At 41.2% G+C, this 25892-nt stretch overlaps 1 protein-coding gene across 1 annotated transcript in view; it reads right to left on the reverse strand.

Moving 5' to 3' along the window:
* Positions 1-3557: 3557 nt before the first annotated feature.
* The window catches only part of LOC111223807 (capping protein, Arp2/3 and myosin-I linker protein 3-like), an 86734-nt gene continuing 64399 nt past the window's right edge, over positions 3558-25892 (reverse strand). Inside the window, exons 25-41 of the mRNA XM_022748084.1 lie at positions 24970-25068; positions 24694-24813; positions 22380-22493; positions 20827-21002; positions 20597-20684; positions 18137-18262; positions 16855-16921; positions 16125-16306; positions 15200-15279; positions 10527-10646; positions 9335-9503; positions 8134-8503; positions 6488-6591; positions 6188-6395; positions 5885-5956; positions 5403-5522; positions 3558-3677 (exon numbers count right to left, since the gene is read on the reverse strand). Of these exons, the coding sequence (XP_022603805.1) occupies positions 3637-3677; positions 5403-5522; positions 5885-5956; positions 6188-6395; positions 6488-6591; positions 8134-8503; positions 9335-9503; positions 10527-10646; positions 15200-15279; positions 16125-16306; positions 16855-16921; positions 18137-18262; positions 20597-20684; positions 20827-21002; positions 22380-22493; positions 24694-24813; positions 24970-25068 (2256 nt within the window). The 3' untranslated portion in view covers positions 3558-3636. The remainder of the gene's footprint in view (positions 3678-5402; positions 5523-5884; positions 5957-6187; positions 6396-6487; positions 6592-8133; positions 8504-9334; positions 9504-10526; positions 10647-15199; positions 15280-16124; positions 16307-16854; positions 16922-18136; positions 18263-20596; positions 20685-20826; positions 21003-22379; positions 22494-24693; positions 24814-24969; positions 25069-25892) is intronic.

The following is a 25892-nucleotide window of genomic DNA, read 5'->3' on the forward strand; positions in this document are numbered from 1 at the left end:
TAAAAAACAATAATAATGAAACACTGCCTTGCCAGTGTTGCTGCTCAATATTACCACTGCTCCAAATGCCAGCAGCATCACGGTTTTTGCATCCTGATGCATCAGCCACAATTTGAAGGTATTGCATTAAAGGTATTAGGATTCAGGAGGCCTTTACGTTGAGCTATGAATTCTGCAAGTCCACTCCTTATATATGTGATTAGGTTCTTTATGAGGTAAATATAATCATTTTGTTTAAATTATTGGTTTGTAGCCTTATGAGGTTTGATTAAAGGAAATTATATAAACACTGTTTATATGCATACAGGTGTTAGGAAGGTTATATTATGCACAACGCGCTATTTTTACTGCTGTGGTGACACTAATCTGAAATGCTTTCATACGTGGTGTCATTGTATTCCCTCACAGAAGCTCACCAAGGCCACACGTACAGTGAGACTCTTCATGTTTCAGGGCTTTGTTACCTGTTTTTCTGCTGCACAGTAGGTGCACAACAGACTCACACAAACTCATTACCAGCTTTCCACTGTAGACACAGCGAGGCAAGTGGCTTGCTGCTGACCGATGTACTAGACACACATGCATGCACGCACACACACACACACACGAACACACACACACACACACACACACACACACAGACATAGATGAATGAGCCAGCTTGCAAACATGCAGATAAGTGAGTTCACACTTTACACCATCTGATACACATAAGATGAATGAGCTGGAATACCCTCAGATAATAGCACACACACGCACACACACGCGCACACACACACACACACACACACACAGTGGAACGCTAACTGTGTGAAACGTGTAGGTTTACATACACAGTAATGAAAAATTGAGCTGAGCATATGGTGCGTAGGACTGTGTGTGGATGGAAAGACAGAGGGAATTAACCGCACTTATCCGGTGACCCAGTGAATGTGAATGCAACACCCCTGCCTGTGATCTGTCCTGGCACAGAGGGAGATCAGGTGACTGGATGGAGAGAATTAAAAGCTTCTCATTGTCACTAGAGAAACAGGCTCGTCGTTGTTTGGAGAAGCTGATCCGAGCCTGATCTCACCTGGAGGCTGAGACATGTGTATGACAGAGACAATGCGATGTAGAGCGACTGCATAATCTGCTGCTTACATGCCAGAGACAGGAGTAATTAATGAGCATGTTTATACTGCCAATTAAGTGCTGATCTCGCTCATTAACAAGCCTCCTCTCGGATGAGGAGAGACAGCTGTATCATCAAGTATATTCTGCCTTCATTAATGCAGCGACAGTGACTGCTGCTAGGATCCATGGTTATGGTGATGACAGTGGATCATGACTTGGCAGCGACATGTCACTGGAAGTGTGAGCTGGCGGTTTCGGGGGAGAGGAGCGCTCAGTCTCTGCTGCCATCTGCTGCTCAGAGGCAGTAGCACTCATTTAGAAAAGTTAGTTCGGAGTTATCACATCACAAAGAAATAATAAAAGGGAGCCAACATCGTGGATGTTTGGTCATCTGCACCACCATTAGACTTAAATGTTATTAGGTGCCTTTAAGAAACAATTATGAATCCATGTTGTTATAATCTGAAAATTCATGTACATCTCATGGTAACAAAAACATTTCTCTTTTATTTTCTTTTTCTTTCTGTTTAGTTTTTTGTTTTGTTTGTTGTTTTGTTTTTTTAAAGATGTCCACTGATTGATTATTAATGTTGGGGGACTCACAAGAGACAGATTTAAGAAACAATGGCAAAAAATATAACAAGCAACAACAGAGGTTAGTTAGTTTCTTTTGAAGGAATAAGTTAATATTTTGGGAGATACACTTATTTGCTTCATTGCTAAGAGTTAGATGAGAAGATGATATCATTCTCATATCTGTCTGCCAAGCATGAAGCTATATCTAGTAGCTGATTAGCTTAGCCTAGCATACGGACTGAAAACAGCTAGCCTGACTAGCCTCAAGTGTCTTATGTGGCAATGCTTTAGTAACAACAAGCCTGGAGGCTCCCGGCCAAGAAATAACCAAATTAAAACCACATAAATGTGTCATTTACAATAAAATGTTTGAAGGATTGAAACAACTAAGACTTCACATATTAATTAGTGAACTTCAAGGGTTAGGCATTGGGTAGGTTTGCATAATTTGTTACCCTCAGACAGAGCTATGCTAAGCTGTTTCCTTCTTACTAGTCTTTGTGCTAAGCTAACATCTGCTGGCAGCGCTTTCCTATTTACTATACAGACTTAAGAGTGGTATTAATCTTGCTATCTACCTCTTGACAAGAAAGCAAATAAGTGTATTTCACAAAATATGTAGCTATTTTTTATATATATATATATAAAGCTGGAGTGAGAAGGCATTAAGTTTAGCTCAGTGTAAAGACTGGAAGCAGGGGGAAACAGTTGGTGTGCCTCTGTCCAAAGAAAAAAAAAATCTGCCTACCAGCATCTTTAAATCTCATTAGTTGAGACTTAATAGTTCGCTCGTTTAATCTGCACATAAAGACATGTATGTCTTTGGTTTTATGGGGGAGTTACAAGATGGAACTATTGGCTGAGCTAGTGATTTATGCTATAAACTAAGCTAACTGCCCCCTGGCTCCAGCGCCACACTTAATGCAGGTATCAGAGGCATTAATCCTTTCATCTCACTGTCAGCAACAAAGTGAATAAACATATTTCCTAAAACTACTCCTGTACTCCTATAATAATCTGGTCACCAAACCCCAATAACCTCATGAGGGATTATAAAGCCACAGAAGACAGGGGAGTTCCCTTTTGAAAAACCCATGTTCCATTTAAATTACATGTCAAACAATACCTATAATAGTTTAACAAATAATATGTCAAACACTTAATTCTGTTGTACCTGCAAGTTGTACGATGACAATAAAAGTACTGAATCGAATGTGATGTGAATAGAGATCCAATTCGTTGTGTAAAGTCGATTTTATTTATTCTGATTCATAGAAGCATTTTTAGAAAATATACTCATTTTCAGGCCTGCAAAATCAGATTAAAACTGCAAGTGATCCACTGACTGACTTAAATACTAAGTGCATGATAACACATTTCTCAATCATCAACATCAGCATACACCAAAAGCATACTTACAAACACAGTTATCAAATGATATATTATCACAAATAAAAACATGATTGTTAACTGGTAGAGTTACCACAATGGCTAGTGCAGTTTTATATTCAGTATTTACACCGTCATTAGAGTAAATACAGTACAAACTCACTTTCAGTAGTCACAGATTGTCAGTAAAAGACAGGGAGGGGATGAGAGGACAGAGTATTTTCAACATCAAATGGTTTTGTACAAATGCATAAAACAGATCATGAGTACACTGGAGAGACACTGAAATATTGTGTGTTCGTATGAAAAGTACTTTATGTACTGCAGGTCAGAGCTTCCCTTATGCCTGAGAAAAAACCATAGCAAGTGCAACCCGTTAAAAACAGAAAGCATACAGTACATGCATTTTCAGCAACAAATGTTTATATGGATTTAAAAAAAGAAAAAAAAGAAGCTGCGTCAGTTGAGTCCACAGTTTTAAAAGCTTGTCTCTCTCCAGTCCTCCGTGTTCAAGTCGTCTCTTCCCAGCAAATTCCTCCTGGTCCACTGGTAATGTCATAACGCATCTCTGTTACCAAGCTGGGGGCTGTCATAACCTAAAGAAGCAAATATAATATTAATGCATGGCTCTAAAGCTGCACTAATGAAAATGTTTTTATTAACAATGGATTGAATGATCCTGTTTAAGATGTCGCTAATAGTGACAAACCTACAGAGGATAATCACTCAAAGCTGCACTCCCTCTCACTTCTACTGAGAATTGTAGTTGTTTTAGCTAATTGAAAATTTGAATAGGAATTGTAATTTTTTCTTTTAGAAAATTACAAGCCAGATATTTTCTTCAAGAGTTTGGTGGAGAAAAACATAGAAAAACAGAGTTACCTCCAAGTGGTTTAGAATAGCAGTTATTGTGGGTGTAAAGCTGCACAATCAATATTTTACATTAACAGTGGATCAATTGATGATGTGCAATGTGCAAAGGTGTTTATCGAGTGCTAAACCCAGAGAATAATCACTAAATGATGCAGTTGCTTTTAACCCTTTTGAATCATTGTTTTAGATTTGTGGTCCACAACTCCGCTCTCATCAGCCGCGTCTTGAATCACAGCAATCAGCTGTTTTCAGAAAAAATGCTCTGATAAACCAACTGTCTCCTTCCTGCCCAGAACCAAACATCAGACAGACAAAGTTAGCGGTTAGCTAATGAGCATAGTGACACATTTAACTGCTAAAAAAAAAAAAAAGAAAAGATCATTATATTGGACTTGAATTGATCAGGTAGCAGGAAACTTTAAATGAATGCTAATGTTGCTCTGTATCTTCTGGATGTGTAAACGGTTCGCTAACACTCTCGCCAAAAAAAATCTAATGATGCAGCTTTAAGTTTGCCAAACTTAGAATTAGTTTCTAATAATGAGATTTCAGTGTGAATAGGGAACTCAAATGTGATAATGTGGCTATTGCCCTGAATATGAAGCATCTGCTTGATATTTCAGCCCACCGAACATTTAACCAGACGGCTTTTTTGCCACCATTCGTGACATGTGGGCCCTTTTTATCATTCCCGATGTGATGGTAATTGAGTCCCCTGCAGCAGATTTTTGATATATAGTTCTGCATTACAGAGGTAATTGGCAGTGGTTTTTGCCATGTCATTAGTGCCCCTTGAATTCCACTGCCTCAGGTTTTCATCTTCAGTGCCAAACGGCTCAGTGTGGAAAGTGATGTTGAATCAGCTAAACATGGCTGCCAATTATCTCAATAATGGAACACGGTATCAAAAAGAAATCAGCTCCAATTACAGCAGGAGTGATAAAAGGTCCTTATTTCAAAAATGATGAAGTTCTCGTCTAATAGCACACTTATCCAGGCCGTGTCAGATCCAGCTGCCAGCTGCAATGACACATATCTGGAAAACAGCCAAATTACATCTTTAAATTATGTTTTATGATCTTTCTTTGGTCAGCCATTCATCAAGAACTGGAACGAGTATGTATTCAATATGCAGGGTGTGACTCATCCATGTACAGCGCTGTGAAAAAGTTTGCACACACTTGAGTTTTTGCAAAAGTTACAAATTGACACTTTTGCACAAGCTTTTTTTTTTTTTGCTTGGATTTAATTAACTTTATAAAAAGACAAACTGAATGTTGTACAACTTCCAGAAAATTTAATTAGCTGTAACACAGCAGACAATTCATTCTGAAATGATTTTTTTACGGTGCAATAATTTGTACAAAAACCTAAAGAACTGTGCAAAGTTTTCCTGCCCCATGGCTGTCGTACCACACATATTTGCAGGAAGTGAAACAGATACATACACCTGGTCCCAGCAGGATAATCCAGAGATTTGTTTCTGTACTGGGGGAAACAGGGCTTTTTCACAGGGAATCTGCGATCTGAAGACCTCTCCAGATCGTAGGGACTGTCTCGTTCCATGCCTGAGGGAAAAGGCAGGAGACAAACACACACACACACACACACACACACACACACAGTGGGGTGCAGGAACTCAAAAAAGAGGGGTTGCAGGATAAGGCAGTCACACGGTGCACAGCCAGCAAGGTCTACAGGCTTGGGAGCACATCAAACCAGACACTCGTGCTGCTTTCATTTGATAAAAAATAACAAAGGCTTCACGCCGCTGTTATGAATTATGAACAAAAACAGCAAGATGTGCATTTGCGTCAGACCTCCATGTGTGTAACTAAACGGCATGCTTATTGTCTCTACATGTAACATATACATATAATGTGTACACAGCAGCAGGGGTGCAGTAGACACATCGTCAGACATACAGTACCTATGTCAAATGAGTTGGACTTCCTGGTGTGATGTGATGTTGCTGGAAATCCATTACGGCCTTCTTCCTCATCTGACAATCATAACCATCATCATTATCATCATGCACACCATCTTTTTCTCTCCATATGGCCTCACTGACATCGACACATTTTGTCTCCTTGAGGTTTGTCAGTTTATCCGAACTAAAATCCATTAAAGTTATATTTAAGTATCACCAATGCTTTTTGATTATGACTTCTACCACAACACAATTTGCCATCATATACTATACTTTATCCTTTGCTGTAAAATGACACGTTACCTTGGCTGAGGGCAGGATCTCCGGCCTCTGTCCCAGCCTTGGCAGATGCTAGAGGGCTTTTCCTCTGAGTGGTCCCCTCGTCTTGCTGAGCCGGGGGCAAGCTCCTCTGGTCACTGGCGGGTTCTTCTCCTGGACTGACGGGTGAGGCTGTGGGAGGGGTCTTGGTGTTTTCCGGAGAGGTCTTGTCTCTCGAGAGGTCAAGACTGGGCTGAAAGTGGGACATACAGTGGTATTTGGTGATGTATCAGAGTCTGCTGCACGGACGTTACTTTTTTGTCTTTCACATACCTTGATACATACCTTACTGGGAATAAGAGGACGCTGTCCCTCCGGTCCTCTCGCTCGCTGCTTCTCTTCACGCTTTCTTTCACTCTGCTCCTCTTCCTCCAGCCTTCCTGCCTCTTCTGGTGAGACAAAAACACAGACAACACGCAGTCGTTACAACATTTTTATTTCATTTTAAAATAAGTACAAGCCTTTATTGACAAGTAGCAGGAGCACACATTTCATGTGCATTCCCTCATTGGAAATGTTAAAAAAAAAACTGATAAATGATAAAAAACAGACCTATAATGTAAAACAAACGATAAAACACCTACAGTTATAGACTGTTTCTGTTAGATTTCCTGTGTTAAATGCTTCCTACAGCTTCAAGAGAGTCAAGCAGACATATGCATAGAAGCACCTGGCCATCTTTTAATATGCTTATACATCTGTTTAGTAGCATGTTTATATGCATGACGGTTTGTCTCTGACATCAGCGACAACTCACCTTCAGTTACGGAGGAAAACTCCGCAGCAGCTATTTTAAATACTGTACTGTACTGCCTGTATCCTCTCTCCATTTTCAATGTCAATCAGCAGATCATTACACTGATTTCATGACACGACCACTTCTGGCCTCTGGCTGTTGCACTGATCTTTTATTTCTCTTTGAGCCAGACTGCAGTCTGCGGCTCCTCTTGTAACTGAGGAGGTTTAGCTCGTTACAAAGTCTAGACTCGAAACTAACAATAGCTCTTAACAATGGGCCTCTCTCTGTAAAGACCCCTGAAGTTTGGAGCAGCAGACCTTTGGGACGACAGCGAATCAAATCACTGCCCTTATACTTCATCTCTCATTAAACTCACTTCGATAGACTTCACTTAAACTAATCTTTTTTTAATGATGCTGAGCTAAGTTTTTAACTGCTTTCTAACTTTTTACCCAGAGCTTTTTAACAGTAAACAAAAAAAGAGACACAAAGCTGTTAGCCAGTATTAGCTAATATCTATAGACTTATTTGTGCTCCATGTAGATCTGATAACGCATCATCAATGTAACATTATAGCTAGTAATCATTAGTACCCGACACTCTCACTTTATTAAGAAAATGTGCTACATGCTGCGAGAAAAGCACATAACTAAACACAACCATCATGTGTTTACAGTAAATATAACGCAGCATTACAACTGATCTGACCATGACTCTGACTGACACAGAAGCTTTACAGTGTTTCGCAATTTCTTTGGCTCAGTATTCCAGACAGATTCAATCTGCAAATTTCATGATGCTACATTAAATGATACTATAAACACTGATGGCATCATTTATGAGAGCATCACATTATGTTTATCACTGAATTTAGTTGTAAATGAAATGCGTCAACAGTATCAATCTTTCCCCACTGCAGTTATTGTTTATTTCCTCAATTACACAAACAGCGATGAGGAAAAGTGAAAGAAGTCAGTATTTGAAATGATGTGGAGGAAGACAACTTTAATTTGATTTATTGAATATGCTGTGCGACTCTAACGACAGATAATCAAGTCAATTTGCAATAAAATGAATCCTACATTAATAAACGTGTGTTGTTATTGCCAACATCACTCCATCAGGTTACTGAGCTCAAAGCAATCATAAAACACTGTACTGTAACCTCAAATGTTGTTTTAACTTGCAGTACCTAAACTCTCCTGCAGGTGTCTCTGCCTCATGGCAGCCAGGCTGGGCTTGGTGCTCTGTGGCGGTGGCTCTGGCCTCGGCCCACAGGGGGCCGCATTTCCACCGCCGCTCGGTCTGTCCTCCTCCATCTCAGTCCGTGAGTCTGTCAGGGGTACGATCCTCTCCTGCCGGCTCGTCTCCATCTGTCTGTCCGTCTGCTGTTTGGAGGACACCACGTGGCCGTTACTCCGAGTATCTGCGGGGGCATCTGAGATGGTGGTCGATCTGTCGATGTCCTGGTCTGTCGCTTTGATGTCACAGTTGCTGCTGCCATCTGAGTCCTCGATTTCTGCCCCGATGCAGCTGTACACCATGCTCACCAGGTCTGTGGACTGTACAGGGACAGAGACGGACATACATGCGCAAAGTCAAATATTACACCTCATACATTTTTATACAGGATATATAAAGCTCTCTGGGATTCACAGCTTGTTTTTGATGATCTACTGAATCTGTCTGGTGGTAACAGTGCTGAGAGTGAAGCCTATGATTAAAATTTATATTAGTATTCAATTATACCAAAATTAAACTATCCCTCATTTTGCAAGGGGTGTCCTCAAAGCCCCTCAAGGATCAGTGAGGATCCATGGGCTCTACTTTTAGAACCAAAGGGATTTGGATGAGAGAGAGAGGGGGTGTGTGTGTGTGTGTGTGTGTGTGTGTGTGTGTGTGTGTGTGTGTGTGTGTGTGTGTATTTGGCAGAGATTTAAAATAGGCCATATAGTCCTCCACACCTCAGACATGCTGAGGCTGAGGCTGAGGCTGAGAATAGCAGGTGGTGGGCACAGCATGCAACTGTGCACTGTCGTGTCATGTGGGACTGTAGGAATTGGGAGCAGGATGCTCACGGTTCAGATTCATGTATACGAGTTAGATTGGAAGCAGACAGCAGAGAAATAGTATTAGAAGACATTTGCATTCAATTGAAATGGTTTGGTGTTCCAGAGTGTGCACTATTCCCCAGAGGAATAAAGCTGTGTGTGCTTATATGGAAGTTAAATACACACTTAAGAAAGCCCTTGTGCTTTCAAAGGTCAAAGGTCAGGATTAACTAGAGAGCAGAAGCCCTGGAGCTGCAAGGGATTGAGTGTCGGTGGCTGCTTGCTGTGATAAAACTTCAAATTTGGGATTTCTGGTCACTGTGACTGTCCCTAACACCGTACCTGTCTCTGGATGAGGCAGGGGGGGCTGGCAGCCCTCAGCCCGTGCACAGGTGCGCCCTGCATTGGCCGAGGTGAGGGCATGCTCCCGTTTGCTCCTGGAACAGCGCTCTCTGGCCTCACAGCGTCCTTGGGGTGCTGAATCATCGAGTAGACGTTCTCTGAGGCGCTGCTGGAACAAACCGACAGAAAAGAAACACATTTTCTTGAGTCTTGACCTTGGGGGAGAGGGAGGATGTGAGTAAGTGGTGGCTGATCTGATCTGCCCTCAAATTGACTTTCATGGCTTACAGATATTTAATGTGCTGTAAATCAACAATCCTTTTAATTATTTTTACAATATGCAATATAAGCATGTGCCTTCTTTGTCATTAATTTTAAATGTCTGCATTAAGGGACAGATTTTTGGCCCAGATTCTGTTACGCTTTCCAGTTTGTCTCTGTGCTGCTGTAAAAAAGACAAAAGAAACGGAGTCAGAGTGCAGCCAAGTGAATACAGCAACAAACAATCTCTTTGATTGCTTAGCAACAATCTGCAGGTAAAACACTACAAAACACTGTAAACTGTTTTTAAAAAGCTGTGTCTATCTATAGCCAGCCTTCAGATGAGTCATCTGTTCTTTTATTCTTCTCTTTCAGACTGCTGTGAAACTTGGCTTCTGTTTAAGTGTGCAGCTCCAGCACCACAGCCAGGTTGTTAACCAGCAGAGGAGAATACATCACCAGGTTTTAGTTTAGCCACAATTCCTTTAAGTTTAATTTGTAACCACTTCTGCCAGCTGGAACACACAGTGTAGCTCTCACCGAGTGCCTTTTTCCTTTCATTTTGTCCAACTGTGCAACCCCCTTTAATGGTGAGTGCCTACTGATTGCTATATTTTCCCCTCGGTTACTAATCTGTGTAATTACACATTGTACACTTTTCCCCTCTTACCATACTGCTGTCTACTTTTTAAACTATGGCGCCGTTATGTAACAGCACCTTCAATGTTTCAGCGCCGTAATTTTAAAGCAAAGAAAAAACAGTTAGAGATGGCGAAATATTTTCTTTCACTGAAATATTTATGAAGCTATGAAGTGACGTTAATGCCCAGTGCTGGATTAATTTAACAGCCGTCTCATTCTCTGGGTCCGTGCACTTAGATGTTACTTTCACTCCCTCCTTCCCTCCTTCTCCCCTCCTCTGCGTACGTACTCCGAGTCCTGGTTAGAGATGGTGGAGTTGCGGTTCTTGCGGAAGCCGGAGAAAATGGACAACACGCTGCGCCTTTTCTTCCTCCGCAGCGACTGGGCCTGATGGAGGGAGGACAACTGACTGAAAGGGAGAGAAAGGGGAGGAAAGACAAGGGGGAGAGAGAAGACGTTATTGGTAAAAACAAGAGGAGAAATGGATAGAGAGAAGGATACATACAGTCGTACATACATATACAAGAGTTAGAGGTTGTTTTTCATGGGGTTGTGCTGTTAAAACAATCAGCCGCCAACCATTAATGCACCATATCCTGTACAAGTCATCGCTAGCTACCGGATCCCAGTGTTAACATCACTTATACGAATGAACCATTTGACAATGACGGACAGACTTTCTCTTCAGAGTGGCCTGTACAGATGGTTTCACATATTTGACAGAAGGCGTAGTATTTGCTGCCTCAGTGAATCTTTTTTATGCACCGACTGCTGGTTGGCATTAAGCACACATCGTCATGAAGCCTTAACACTGTTTGGGAACTGTCATTTCCAATGTGGCTGGAGCAGACATGGTGCTGTCCAGCTCTGAGCTGAACCTCACTGAGCCATTTATGGGGATCTTACAATCCTTATTTAAGTAATTTGCTAAAAAATGATGATCACAATGTTCCTTACACCACCTGAAACCCTTAACCTGAACTGTAGACGTCACATATATAATTCAACTATTCAAGATTCACTAATTACACCATAATTTTACCAAGTGTAGTTTGTTATTGAAGGTTTTTATTTGATTGGCTAGTTCAGTGATAGCTTCAAGCCAGAGGAGCTTTGGTTGTTAGTGATATTAGACCAAAGACCTGCTGCTGTGATTTGACACCTTCTTTAATATCAAATTCAAGGACTTTCCAGGCCCACTTCCCTCAAATTCAAGGACCCAACATGGCATAAGTTTGAGACATGGATCAAGTTTAATTGCTGTTACAACAATTTTTATAATGAGAATTAGCAGGCTTTACAGAAGCTCAGACAATAGCCTATTTGCTAATGTTAAGTATAAATAAATTATAAAACTATTTTTGCACATAATATATAATATAATATATATAGTATATATAATTTATTCTCCATTTTGTCCTCCAGCTAGTCGCTAACTGTGTCTGTCTGTTGTCTGGTGCAGGTCAGGTTAGTGAAAAATGGGTTTTTAGAGCATTTTGGCTAAAAACAAAAAAGCTCTGACGAGTGTGAGACTGTAGGTTCATCACTTAAAGCCACCCCCCTTCACCTACAAGCAGTCATGTGATCCACTGTAAATACATTAATCATTACTAGACCAAACTATTCAATACACTGCTTTACTGGAATTATTAAAAAAGATTATTTTAAGTTTGTCGTGAACTTTTACATCAAGTGACACTGATTAACAGTCTGATATTAAATTAGTTAAATCAAATTTTAATTAGAGCAAACATTAAAGTGGCTAATCACACAAGACTTGACTGACACCTTTGTGATTTACTGTAGAATATACAGCTGAAGCTAATTACTGTGTGACGTCTATGTGAAGTTTATGTTGATGTCGTCGTGTCTCTCCGATATGTAATTATTCTGCCGAAGGTCTGTAAACGCCGCCAGTTAATGCTGCGTCTAATACAGAGAAAAGACAACTTTGCACGACCCCGCTGCAGTTTCAAGGAAAATGAGATGGAAAATAAGAGGCTGGGCTGTGACAGTAAACAAAATGATTTATTCTATGTAATGAAATATGTTCTAGTTATTGCTCAAATAGAGTTACACACATTACACCTCTATTCAGTGCGAATGGAACCTCTCCATGTCATTTGTGCCCAAGTGCTTCAGGGGCATGCTGTGTATTTATCACCAATAGCATAAAATACCATGACAGAACAAAAGCATTGGACAGGGAAATTCAACAGTCCTGTTTTTAAAGCATGATGACGTTCCTTGAAGGAAGACAGTGGCAGAGAGGGAGCATGAGTCTGTATGTTGAAGTGGAAGGGTGCAGACCAGGAAGTCACTCTGCAGGCAAGCATCAGTGACTTGAATTTGATTCGTGCGGCCATGGGAAGCCAACGGAGGTCAATGAGCAGTATGCATCAAGAGGTAGGTGGCATACTGAGGCAGGTGAAGCTGGATTTTTGTTACGTTATATAGTGCAAAGCAGAACAACTGGGAGATGGACGCAACATGGTCAGAGGAGGAAAGCCGGTCATCAATCATGACACACAGGTTTCTTACAGCCTTGCTTGGGATGAGAGATGAAGAGGCGATTTTTACCTTGATTTTTATCCGATGCGGTTGGATTCAAACCAAGCACGGGTTTTGCCCGAAATGCCAACAACAGAGAGTGCAGATCGCATTATGGGTAGCAGGATGTGGCGGTTTACCGTGTTGAAGGCTGCTGATACGTCCAGGAAGACGGTACAGAGAACCAAGCTGCAGCTCTAGCTGACCTTAAGGTTTCTGTCTCAGACAACAGAACCGTTTCAGTGGAGTGGCCGCTGTTAAAGGCCGACCGGTGTGGATCAAGGAGGTCGTTCTGTGCGAGGAATTCTGAGGCCCGTTTGAAAAGCGGCACTTCCGATGGAGAAGAATGGAAGTAACCATGACTGGCCGATAGTTTCCAACTTGAGCACGGTTGAGTGAAGGCGTCTGAATGCGGTTAGAAACATCGTCAGTGGAAGCTGGGAGATAATTGGCTTGGAGGAGGTTGGTAGGAATGGGGTCTAGTGGACATGTCGTAGGAAGGCTTCAGGTCAGGAGGTTTGACACCTTGTGAAAGGGGTGAATGAAGGAAGTGCTGCGCCATTCACCGGAGGAGGCAAAGAAAGGCATTAAGTAGGACTCCTACATGTTTGGCTTGCAGATGCCGTGCCCTCAGTGCGAGGGCAGACCACGGAGAGTGATGCACCCTTAACCGACCGGAACCGGTTGTCTGAGTGGTTCAGAGAACTGGCCGCTGATGGCCGGCACCTTTTCAGTAAAGAAAGAGGCAAAGCTATAAGGTGAGAGGGCTTGTGTCCGGTGGAGGACTGAGTAGTGTTATGAAGGTGGAAAATAATTTCCAAGAAGTCTGCTGCACTGCTGATCTTATCATTGTATAAAGCAGTTTTAGCAGCACTGATGCTGCAGGAGAGGGAAGATAGGAGTGACTGATAACCCCTGAGATCAGAAGCATAGAGGAGGAAGCCTCGTCTTACGGAGGTGTATAATAATACATTGCTATTTTTGGTTCAGCGGGTTCACAGGTGCCATTACCAGATGTGTTAGTGAGGCTGGTATTGTTTTCACCTCGAGTGTGTGTGTATGTGTGTGTGGTTATATGTCCGTCTGTCTCATGATTAGAACTTAGCATCTTGTAATTATGAGGAAACATTTAGGAAATCCTCTTCTTTTCTGCCTTTATCAGCGCTGCCTGTATATCTGCTGAAGATTGTCAGGAATGTGTATTGCACGTCCTCCTCACCAGCTTTGTTTTGAATGATAACTTAACTCTGATAATCACATTCTTTCATTCATTATGAAAGATGATCATTATGTCATACTAATGAGAACTGTCATGTATAATTGCAAGATGAAGTTCAGTGCTGTGCAAGTTCACACTTCACATGAGCTAGCTCAAAGTTCAGTTCACTCAGATTAAACTAGTTCATGTTCATTTCTTTCTTTTTTTTTTAATGAGTTGCTCTGAGCTATTCTTTTTCAGTAGAACCTCCTCCTACAACATCCACCCGCAGCCCCCCCCCACCATCACTGCCACTTCCCAAACTAAATTTTTCACTATACGCGACTACAGAATCACAGACAGCTTTGTTTTAATTGATTCTCCTGGTCTGAACCCGTTATAAGTCAGCTGCTAGGTGCCAGTTGCTGATGGCAGTCCATGCGGCGTCCGACACCACCGCTGCGATGTTTGAATTGCCAGCATTAGCCATGCTAGACGCACACCGGGTGCAGCTCCTCTTCTCTTTGGATGTTTTTTTGGCAGTTGGCAGAAAGCTTTTTGGTGCGTTTCCGCCGCCTTCTGGTGCGAGAGGATTGTTAACTCTTGTCAGACTCAAAAACGCTCAGGACCCCTGGGGTTGACAAGCTGATTGGTACATCTGGAACACCTGTGGCATGTGTTCCAGGGTATAGAAGTCCTGGCTGCCAACAAATCTCTCTCTGCTCCTCTCCACCGGCACATCACATTTTGGGTTTGGTTATGTTGTTTTAGGTTAATCCTTATGTTTAGTTCTGCACCTTACAACACCTGCACTAACCTACCTCACACATGCACATTACACACCACTGAATTTACTGATTTCCACACCTCATACTCAGAAGATTTAATTTGGCATCTGGTATTTGGTTTAATAAAAAATACTCTTTATTAATCTCATCCATGGTGTGTTTCCCTTTTGTTGTGGCCACTTTAGCCAGAGTCATAACAGCTGCAAACTGATGACGGTCAGTTAACCGTTCAATCAACACTCTCATTTAGTGCATTACTGCATGTTTAGCTGGCTTCGTCCCTTTTAGATGCTAAAGAATAAAATATCAGGTATGAACATATTTTCACTCTTGCATGTGTGTTGTCCTCAGGGGCCACCGTAGTCAGGAGACACTTACTGCATTTTTTAACGACTATATAAAAATAAAACTGATTCCGTGAGTTACCTGTCAGGCAGGACTCTCTTGCTGTAGAAATCAGGTAGTCCATCCTCCAGCATGTTGACTCCTCCGTTCTCTGAGCAATGCTACACACACACACACACACACACACACACACACACACACACACACACACACACACACACACACATACACACACACAACAGGAAACAGATAGAATAACAGGATAACAATCATCAATCCGCCATGTTGACAAAAAGCTGAAAGGCTTACAAAAGGTATCATCATTTCAAATGATTGGCTGGCAAACCCGAATGCACTGCCAACATAGGTCTGTTTATAAAACAACTCCTCATCATGCTGCCCTAACTCAGTTTGTAGCGATTTCAAAAAAAAAAAAGCTTTTTACAAAGTCTCAAAACAAACAAGCCGCTAAGTTAGAGGCTGCCCCACGGCCCCTGGGAGATGGCTGTGCGTGATTAACATTTGAGTCACAGAGACACATGCGACAGCTTCCTACTTTAAAAGGAACTTATTTTTGGAAAGTGCCACTGGCATGGGAAACAAGATGAATAACAAAAGTTCACACAAAGAAGTCGAGAGATAAATAAAAACTAAAGAGATAAATAAACAAAATGCTAAAAAACTATACATGTTGGGTTTATTTTCTCACCTCTACACCCTCCTGAGCTCTTTTGTGGAAACATATGGACTGAGCGTCACGCTGCATTGTGAGATCAAAAATGGGGCAGTTAAACATGATAACACACAATGGTGCCACTAGAACAATATAAAACTCTATTTCCCCTCTAGGTTCCATAAAAAGACCCAATTTAGGAAGTGTTACCTGTGTTAGAACCAGGTCGGAATACAAATCTCATAGTGTTTGTTGAGTGGAAGGGGAGGCTGCTCCCTGCCCACCTCAGAACAAGGTCAGAGGTCACTGCAATGCTATTGGCCGTCAACTCACAGATTCAGGTGGTAGGTGCCCGGCTCTGTGTCTCCGCGGCGGGCGGGGCCTGACGTGGGTCACATGGCGTAAGGGCGAGCCGTTGGTGGGGAGCGTGGACAGACACTCCCATGATGCCGAGTGGGTGAGCGGGGCAGAGTGGGGTGGGGCAGAGGGGGTGGGAGAGGAACAGGGCTCGTCACCTAAACCTATAATGACACAAAAGATTGTGACAAAATGGAAATTATTCTCATGTCTTATCTTCAATTATCTATTTTAAGGTGAGCCCTCTTTGATTTTAATTAAATATGAAGCTCCTTCACGATCTCTTACAAAAGAACAGTTGGAATCACAACACAAATATGAAAACTTAAATGCCTACAGTTTTAATATCTAGGTCCTTAGCCACATTATCTGCCCTGTTGAAAATGAAGTGTCAACTCTGCTATTCTTAGACCATTATTATAAGGGGGAAAAAATGGAAAGTTCGGCCTGAGGGCAGTGTCATAGAGAAGGCCAAGTTAATCTTTTAATTTTAGGATATTACATGCAAAGATTTAATACACAGGCTAAAAGCAGAGTTACTATTAGCATAAGCATTAGCATAGACGGAGAAAAAGTTGCACACCACTTGGGTGGCTGAGGAAACAGTACTTTTTTTATTTGATTAAAAGTCAATTGACCCTGACCCTGCTGTTATTTTAAATATATGGTGCTACATCAGCACAAGTCAGAGAGGCAGAGGACTCACTCAGTCTGGTGGAGACGGGACGGATCCTCCTGGTCCTGGCGCTCCGCTTCTTGATAGCCATGGTGTCCTGTGATCAAAGAAGATAATTACATAATGAGCAGTGATTTTATTTTTAGGGCCCAAACACACTCAGTTAGCAGTTTATAGGGAAACCTAGTTAAAACTAATGCAGTCTAATGCAACAGTCCTGCAATAAATGAAGGTTATAACGTTCGGTTTTCTGCTGAAACGGTTTCAGAGAAGTGTTGAGTCAACTTTATGAACATGCTGGAGGCTGTAGGTTGTTGTACTGTTGAACTGTATTGTGTTATACTGAGAGGCGTTTCTACTATTTTGCCCACCCCATTTACATCAAACAGAGCAGAATAAATAATGGAAACGCCTCTCTGTATAATGCAATACAATTCAGCAGCATCACACAGTTCCTGCAATAACAGAAGATTATAACCTTCATGAAGGAGGATTTATTGCAGGACTAGACTGCAAGAATCTTCCAACCTTTGTAAGACTACAGTAATTCAGTCAGTCGGCCTACAGATAATCCTTACGCTTGTTTTACTGGTGTTACTCACTCACTCTTCACACAGCGCTCACGTCAATCAGCACGTTTGTTTTGCTTTTCTTTTTGCTCATAAACCGAGTGTGCTGTAAAAAAAAAAAAAAACAAACTCCAACCTGTGTTGTTGTTTTAAGTGTTGTAATGATAATGATATCATTATCAAAATCAAAATTATGTGAAAATGAATAGTTTTTAGTCAGCGAACATAAAATGTCTCGACGCCAAACCCCCCAACCGAACGACCCAAGGGAACTTTTTCAAACTGCTCATATTCCCTTCCACAGCCAGAAATCCAATCATACTGAATTTAGCGGATTTTCTACAGAGGAAAGAGGAAAATTCTCACATTTCAGAAGCTGACCGGTAAATGTTTTTCCCTTTTTGTTTGAGAAATGGTGTTAACTATCAGCAACTGTTGCCATACATTTGCTGAAAATCAAATAACTCATTCACTATCCATAGTGCTTTTCCTTATAGGGTCGCCAATTCGCCTAAAACCTGCATGTCATCGGACTGTGGGAGGAAGCCGGATCACCCAGAGGAAACCCATGCACCCACCCCACACAGAAAGCCCCAAGCCGGCCGATAGCTTTGAACCAAGAACCTACATGTTGTGAGGCAGCAGTGCTAAACACTGCACCACCAAAATTAAATAATTGCTGTTTAGATAAAAAAAAGAAAAATACTATTCACTAAAGCATACACATGAAATCAAACACTTACTATTCCCAAATTGACGCCAAAGTCCTCATCAGGGAACTCCAGAGACTCGACTAATCTGGACTGTCTGATCGTGCGTCTGCCCGTCCCCACGTCATCCCAGCGCTTGGCCTGAGAAACCTGCCGCAGCTGACGCAACACACACATTAAACACCATTAAGCACCATCACACACACAATTCATACACAGTGATGACACCTTCAACAATATCCTTCGATGCAATCTCAAGAGGGAGAAGCGCCTCCGCCCTTCTTTCCAAAAAGTTCACAACCAAAGCAATTGGTACTTTGATGTTGTTGTTGGCAAAGCCCAAGAAAAATTATGAATAAAATACAATTTCTTGATTTTCAAAGCGGAGTGAGGGCGTAATAAAGGACAAACTGGCACTGCAGCAAAATGGGGAAAGGAGAATGAGGCAGTGGATGGAATGCAGAGCAGAGCAGGGAAGGCAGTGTTATTGCCAGACATCTATTTTTGCCTCCTTTTCCCACAGCCTTCATTTTAAACAATTTAATTTTACGGAAAAGAGAACCTGCAGGGTGTAATCATGTCCCTTAACTGACTCAGATCCAGTTGTTATGTTGTCTCTGAGGGCCGTGTTCTCCTCAAAAAAAAAAAAAAGCTACTTTATACCTAAAAACCTTAATCCTAATGACACATGAACCAGAGTGCCCTCTTCAAATAATTACACACACTAGTAATTCAAGAGGCGCAGGCTTTTCGACAGCCTCAGAAATTTACATCAAAAACTCTCAAGACTCATCTGATTGTGACGGACACGTCAGAAGAAGAGGCTCCACAGCTGATTCTCAACTCACTCAATTTAATATTTAAATAAATGTGTGTGTGATTTGTGATAAAAAGGCTTTTTTGTACATTTATGTATTCACAGTAATGGTTCGACAGGGAGACGACATTCTTTAAAAATGCATTTCTGAGAGTTTAATTCAAACCATGACTCATCTTACTATTGAGAAATATGGACTCAGACTGAAATCATCATATCGCACACAAACACACTGCATAAATCCTGCAGTGTACACGGTAGTGAATGGTTTTGTTAAAGCCACAGTAGGTTACTCATGGATTATCATTTATATAGAAGCAATAAAAATAAATTTGTTTTTTTTTTTTATATCGTTTTTGGTGAGTAGCATGTCTGGGAATGATCCAACCAATTAGAGGAAGTCTGAGGCAGAGAGTCTGCCTGCATCCTGCCAATCAGCAGTTTAAAGGCCCTGAAAACCAGTTTTCTCAATCAGCTTCTTACTGTGAAGGATGGGGACAAACATAAATAAAACACACTATTTAAAGGTGCTATATGTACTTAGAATACGCCGTCTGGACAGAGCTACTTCCTCATCCTCTCTGTCCACCACTGGAGACGGCTCTTGGCGAGTAAAGGAATTAAGTTTGATGCTGGACTCACAACGTTTCCTCTAGACTGGTAAATAAACAGCTGTTAACGCTAACGTTGGCGATGTAGCAAAAGCAAAAACTTACACACAGCACCTTCAATGCCAAAGTAGAAGTACTTTGAATCGGTCTAAAGTGGGTTGGACTTGACAGAAAAAACATGATGTCACATACTTCAATGCACCCGTCAGGATTTAGCAACATTTGAACATTTGAATCACAGTGTGACGGCAGTTGTTGAGTTGTTTACTTATGTTGCCAGGCCACTGTCAATTAAATATGATCAGACCACAAAGACATGCACACACAGTTCTCACAAAGCAGATAAGCAGAGTTATAAACTCTAAATTAATAATACAGATTGATTTTTGCTTATTTAGGCTGTGACTTTTTTTATTTATTTATTTTATAAATGGTACAGAAATTTAATTTGATGAAAACAAGCTTTAAGAGACTTAAAGGAATAGTTTGGCATTTTGGAGAGAAAATCAATATCACTCTCATCTCTGTATGCTTGATGAGAGCTGGAGCCAGGAGACTAGCTTAGTTTAGCTTAGTTTAGCATAAAGACTAGAAACACTACCAGCACCTCTGGTGGGGTTGTATCTTGTTTGTTTGATTGAAAAAAAACTGAAGTCTAAAGAAACATGTGGAACTATTCTTGGCTGGCAGCAGTGACTTCCTGGTGACTTGTCATCACTGTGAGGTTGCCAAGCAACCAGCTGAGTCACATCCAACTCCAAAGTGAACAAACACAATTCTCGGAGTGTCAAATTATTCCTTTACAATAATCATGCAGAAATTTAAAGCTGAAATCTGTAATGTTTTTGTGTTAGGCTTATTGTTGGCCTGCCCATTGTCCTATATCATTGTGGAAGTACTAGTCAGTCAAAACCAAGCTGCATCAACTCTGTCAACACCAGATAATCCTACATCACACATCTGTGCTGGAAAGTAGTTACAGATTTCAGCTTTAAACCAGAAGAAAGATTTTTTTTTTTCTACAAGCTACGAAGAAGTCATGCAGTAAAGGGATATTACCAGTACCAGTGTTTTATGAGTGGTGTAGAGCTCTTGCAGAATCTGATCCACTATGGAGTTGGTCAGATAGGAGACCACAGACAACTTCACCTCCCTGAGAGACAAAGAGAGAAACACACACACACACACACAAGAAAGATACAACAACCTAGTCAGTATCTTCGCTGAAGTTCTTCACTTGATGTTCCACCAGCTCTCTCTCTCTCTCTCTCTCTCTCTCTCTGTCTCTGTCTTACTCCAGGGCTCTGTTGATATCCTCAGCTGCTCTCTCCATCAGGGCGTTGCGGATGGCGGAGCGAGGGATCGAAACTTGCTCAGAGATGGATGAAAGAGGCGGGTTGAGTCTCTCAGCTGCTGAGCAGGACATGGGACACAACTCTCGGCACAGAGACACCATGGAGTCCACAACCACCTGGACACAAACACCCAGAGAAATGCATCACTACACAAACACACACACAGTTATCTACATTTTCAACAAATACATATGTTTTCCAAAGCATTTAATAATTCATTCAGTGTTTTCATCTGCTCGCTTCGCCGTTACTTGTTTTCGTCTTTTATTTCCCTACAAAGCAGCAAGCATCCATGTATCAACCAGTAACTATTCACATCTGTTCAGATCTGTTCCAGGTGTTTAACTTGCATGAACACATATGTGAACATTTTCACATTTTAATTGATTATGACCCCTGCAAATCAGAAATGTAACCTCGTGCATAGCAACCAAATTAGAAAGTACAGATAGAGCTGTAATAGGGATGTCACGAGTTCCGAGACTTCAGTTGATGATGATCTGAAAATGTGACGGTACTTGTTTTCCCACAGTACCGTCACTATCAAAGGTATTATAGATGTCCTAGCTACTAAAGATTTGATTCTTCCTGGACTGATGAGAGCAGTATAATGACACTACAAGTGTCCTAGTCTGACATCAAACTCAGAGAGAAGAAGAAGCCAGCAACACGTGGAATGGACGACACACAAGAGGAAACACCTCAAACTTATCTCAGCGGCTCAGAGACAGACATCAGATCTCTACACAGAGTTCAGGGTGAGTTTCAGTTGTTAACTTTACATCAACAACATCTCCTCAACATGTTCATGTCCTGAAATGTCACTGTTATTATTTGTGACTTGTGACAGCCAACATCTGTTGTAGCAACGCTCCACACACAGCATTCACAAAGGCTAACGTTAGCTTGTTTATGCTAACTAGCGACAACTCCTAACGTGAGCTGGGTGCTCACAATATTAACAGGCTATAGTCATCACTATTCAGTCTGTTAAAACATAACACTGATTTTTTTTTAATGAATATTTTCACACCATGAGTCTGTCACCTTCTTAGTCAGTTTAAAGTACTGCCGTACACTCACTGTGTGGGCGGTGTGCTCTCTTGTTTTCTGTTTTTTGGTATCGAGAGTCGTGGAATATCAGTGGTATTGGTGCAGAGTACCAAGATTCTGGTATCGTGACATCCCTATAAATAGTGATCAAGTAAGTTGAAATTCAATAGAAAGCCTCCCAGATTCATCCCCAGGGTGTGCTGCTTCTTTATCATTCAACCACATTGTGCTGCTGAATCCCACTGGGACCAGACCTGAACTAAAAAAAAGTGTTCCCTCCCTGTGAATTTATTTGCTACGTTTCTTTTGAAGTCAGTGTAACTGCACTGCACACACACACACACACACACTCACGCACCATAAATGGGCAATTTAAATGCAACTAGTCCACATATGGAACAGCTGTTTATCAAATTCACTGTTTAACCCCCTGAACATACCTGCAGCTCTTTGTCGGCTGCTTTGGCCAGTTCTCCAGCCAGAGTGTCCAGGCGCTGTTTGACGGGGCCGTCCACTGACAACACATGGGCCAGCTCACACAGAGATGGGTACAGCTAATGCACACACACACACACACACACACACACACACACACACACACACACACACACACACACACACACACAACACACACACACACACACACACACACACACACACACACACAGGCAGCAGGACAGGGAAGAGAAGGGGTTAAAATCAGTAGAAGAAGAATTAAGTATCAAAAGTAAAAACGTCTGAAAGTTATAACATCATATGTCTCATATTATTAGATTATTATTATTTATAAATCAATCCAAGTGGCATTTTGATATTGCAGCATATCGAGGTGAAGCAAATTTTGATGATGGTTGGTGTAATCTATAAGAAAAACATCATGTTCTATAAGCTGATCACCACCTTCTATTTATACATTTTCAATGAATCTAAATCAAGTTTTCTGTAATTTAGACATAACTGCTGACCTGAAGGCTTATTCATCGACCTTTACCTTTAATTTTTTATCATGCTTGAATTTTTATCGAGTTTTCACAAGAATATAAACAGAACAGCACGTCAAAAACGAAACAGGGGATCACATGTACACAACCAACTACGAAATATTATCATGCAACTATTTTAATCAGGCATTCGTTTAGTCCGTGTTGTGTTTAATATAAATGTTTTCCATCTTTTCCAGTTCTTCTTCTCTGACTCTCAAAAGAAATGTCAACTTTTCCATGATGAAAAAATTAAAATGTCCAGCCACTGTTTTTTATTTGGAGCGTTTAAATTCAGCTTCTGGTAACAGCTTTCTTACTTGCTGCGAGCAGAACATTGGTCAGGCAATATTAACCTTATCTTTGTACAGTTCCAGAAAATGTGTGAGTGGTCAGCCTCCACGGTCCCACGCAGACTCCAACAGTGTCGGAGGCTTCTTTTTTATTTTGGGTTTTATGAAAAAACGGGTTGAATCTTCCTGTGTAATCCCCTCCATAGCTTGAGTGAGCTTGTGGATGTACATTGTGTCTCACACATTTCATACCACTCTTCCTCAGTTACTGGAATCCTTAACTTTGCTTCTTTTGCTTTTATGCAGAGGGTTGATTCCTGCCTGCTGTTTGTTTGTATGCATCCACAATCAACCGAACACACTATGACCATAGAGATTTTTCACAACCTGGCAAACTTAAATTTGCTGTAATTAATTGCTTATATCTGATCAATTAAGTATTAGTAAAAGATGAATTATTAAGCCTTTCTTATTAAGCCTTTATAAGAAAGAGTGAGTGTCTCACATCCTTCAGTCTGACTCTGTGTGTTTAGAGCTCCGACATGCAGACTGAACCAATATTAAAAAACTCATTTGTTACAGCTTCCATTAAGGTTTGAAATAGCAGCAGTTAAATGTTGTATTGGTGTACTGGAACTTCGTATGGTCACAGAGCAATTTGAGGCAGCATCTACACTGGCATTAGCAATATTCTATTTGTCACTTTTACTGTTGTGTTACACTCGTGCAACGTTTTTTCTGGTCATATTGATTTTATTGGCTTCAACAGTATCGACTGTATTTTATGAAAATAATGCATTATCACGTGTTAATGATTATGAGGATGCTGCTAATGTTCTGTGATACAGTGATGCTGAGCCAAAGATGAGGTATATCATGTCTTTATTTGAAAGTGTGAAATGATATAATCTGCAAAGTAACTAGTCACTAAAGCTGCAAAACAATTGTAATGGAGTGAAAAGTACAATAATTCGTAGAGATATAAAGTAGCATAGTCTCTCAGTCAATTCAAGATGGATTGACGCTGACTATTGATTAAATATTCAATTTAAAATGTTGTTTCGCTGGGCCTACAGGGCAATATGGATGCACATCTCACAGTAAGTAATACCCATCATATATTCAGCCAAGCCATGGTCTTTGAACATTTCCTAAACTGATTTAGCTATCATGACGTTGTTTTTTCCATTTGTTGTTTTCTGAGAAACAACTACTGTAATGAAATGCAATTCAACAAATAAAGAGTGTAAAATAAACCTGTGTCTGCCAACATTTTTTCCACACAGAAAATTGATCAGGAACTCTTAAGGGAATTGATAAAGAATTGGACCGATAAGCAGAATTACCGATACTGATAGTGGTATTGGTATCAATAAAATCTTAGCAATTCCCATTCCTTGTCTTTACCACACATTCTTATACATGTATATGTATTATATGAATCATTACAGTTTACAAGTCACGAAAAAAATGTCACTCACAGCTCTCGAGTTCCTGACTTCTTTGAGGATCTGTCTGGCCGTCTGCACCTCCTCTCCTTCCTCGCAGCCTTTCAGGACACACACCTGCTGCTGCACCCGCACACACAGACGCTCCATCACCTACACACACACACACACACACACACACACACACACACACACACACACACACAAAAATCAATCCATATAATAGGTTACAAGCACAAAGACATTCAGTCTACAGTCACAATAAGAATCTTGACTTGTTTACCATTATGTGCACAAACAGACACACACCTGTTCAGCAGTGCTGGTGACGAGGCCTTGGTGCAGCCTGAGAGCCTGTTTCTGAGAGAAACGCTGAGTCTGGTTGTTTCTAAGCAGGGCACGCTGGATCTGTCTCACAAACACACACACACACACACGCACGCACGCGCGCACACACACACACACACACACACACACACACACACATAAAACAAACAAGGAGGGAGAGGGGGGATGACAGGTGTTTACAAAGCGCAGTATGCAGGAGACAGGAGACAAGTCCATTTGCATCGTAATAAGGAGACTGGAGAGAGAATTTTCATCCCAGAAATAAACTGGATGCCTTTGATTTTTTTTTTCTTGACTCAGCAGGTCGAAGTGTTCACTGCTTAATCATCTTATGTAAAGAAAGATGGAATCAAGTGTTCCTCAAGGACTTAGGAGCTTCACTGACAATGCACAGACAAAAACTCCTCTAACCCTAAGTAAACACTACAGTATACTCCAAGCAAAAGCAGTTCAGTAAGAACCAGAGATGATTCATTAGGCTAAAGCCACAGCAGAACCGTTTTCTGATGTCAGTGCACTGTTGATATCTTGTTTTTATTTTCCTGAAGATGCATCAGAAAATGCTCCTTTAGCCTGCGAGCCCGTGGGGAGGAGAGATGTTGTGCATGATTGACTGACAGCCGAGCCGGCCGGGAGATCGAGTCTGACATGCAACGTAAACAGACTTGCTCTGTTAAGTGCAGCTTACAAGCCAAGTGACAGACAGAATTTATTTAGCAGTGGTGGTGAAGAGAACTGACCACATCATTCAGACAGATCTTTATGTTGCGGGACTGTTTTTGAAGCTGTTCAAAGCACAACTGATGAGCTATCTAGCAATTTATCAAGCCTAATGATGTTAAGCAAGCGCACATCTCCCTCATGGATGATTGTTTACGGACTCA

Source organism: Seriola dumerili, unplaced genomic scaffold (genome assembly GCF_002260705.1).
Source record: "Seriola dumerili isolate Sdu_G_001 unplaced genomic scaffold, Sdu_1.0 BDQW01000116.1, whole genome shotgun sequence".
Lineage (NCBI taxonomy): Eukaryota > Metazoa > Chordata > Actinopteri > Carangiformes > Carangidae > Seriola > Seriola dumerili.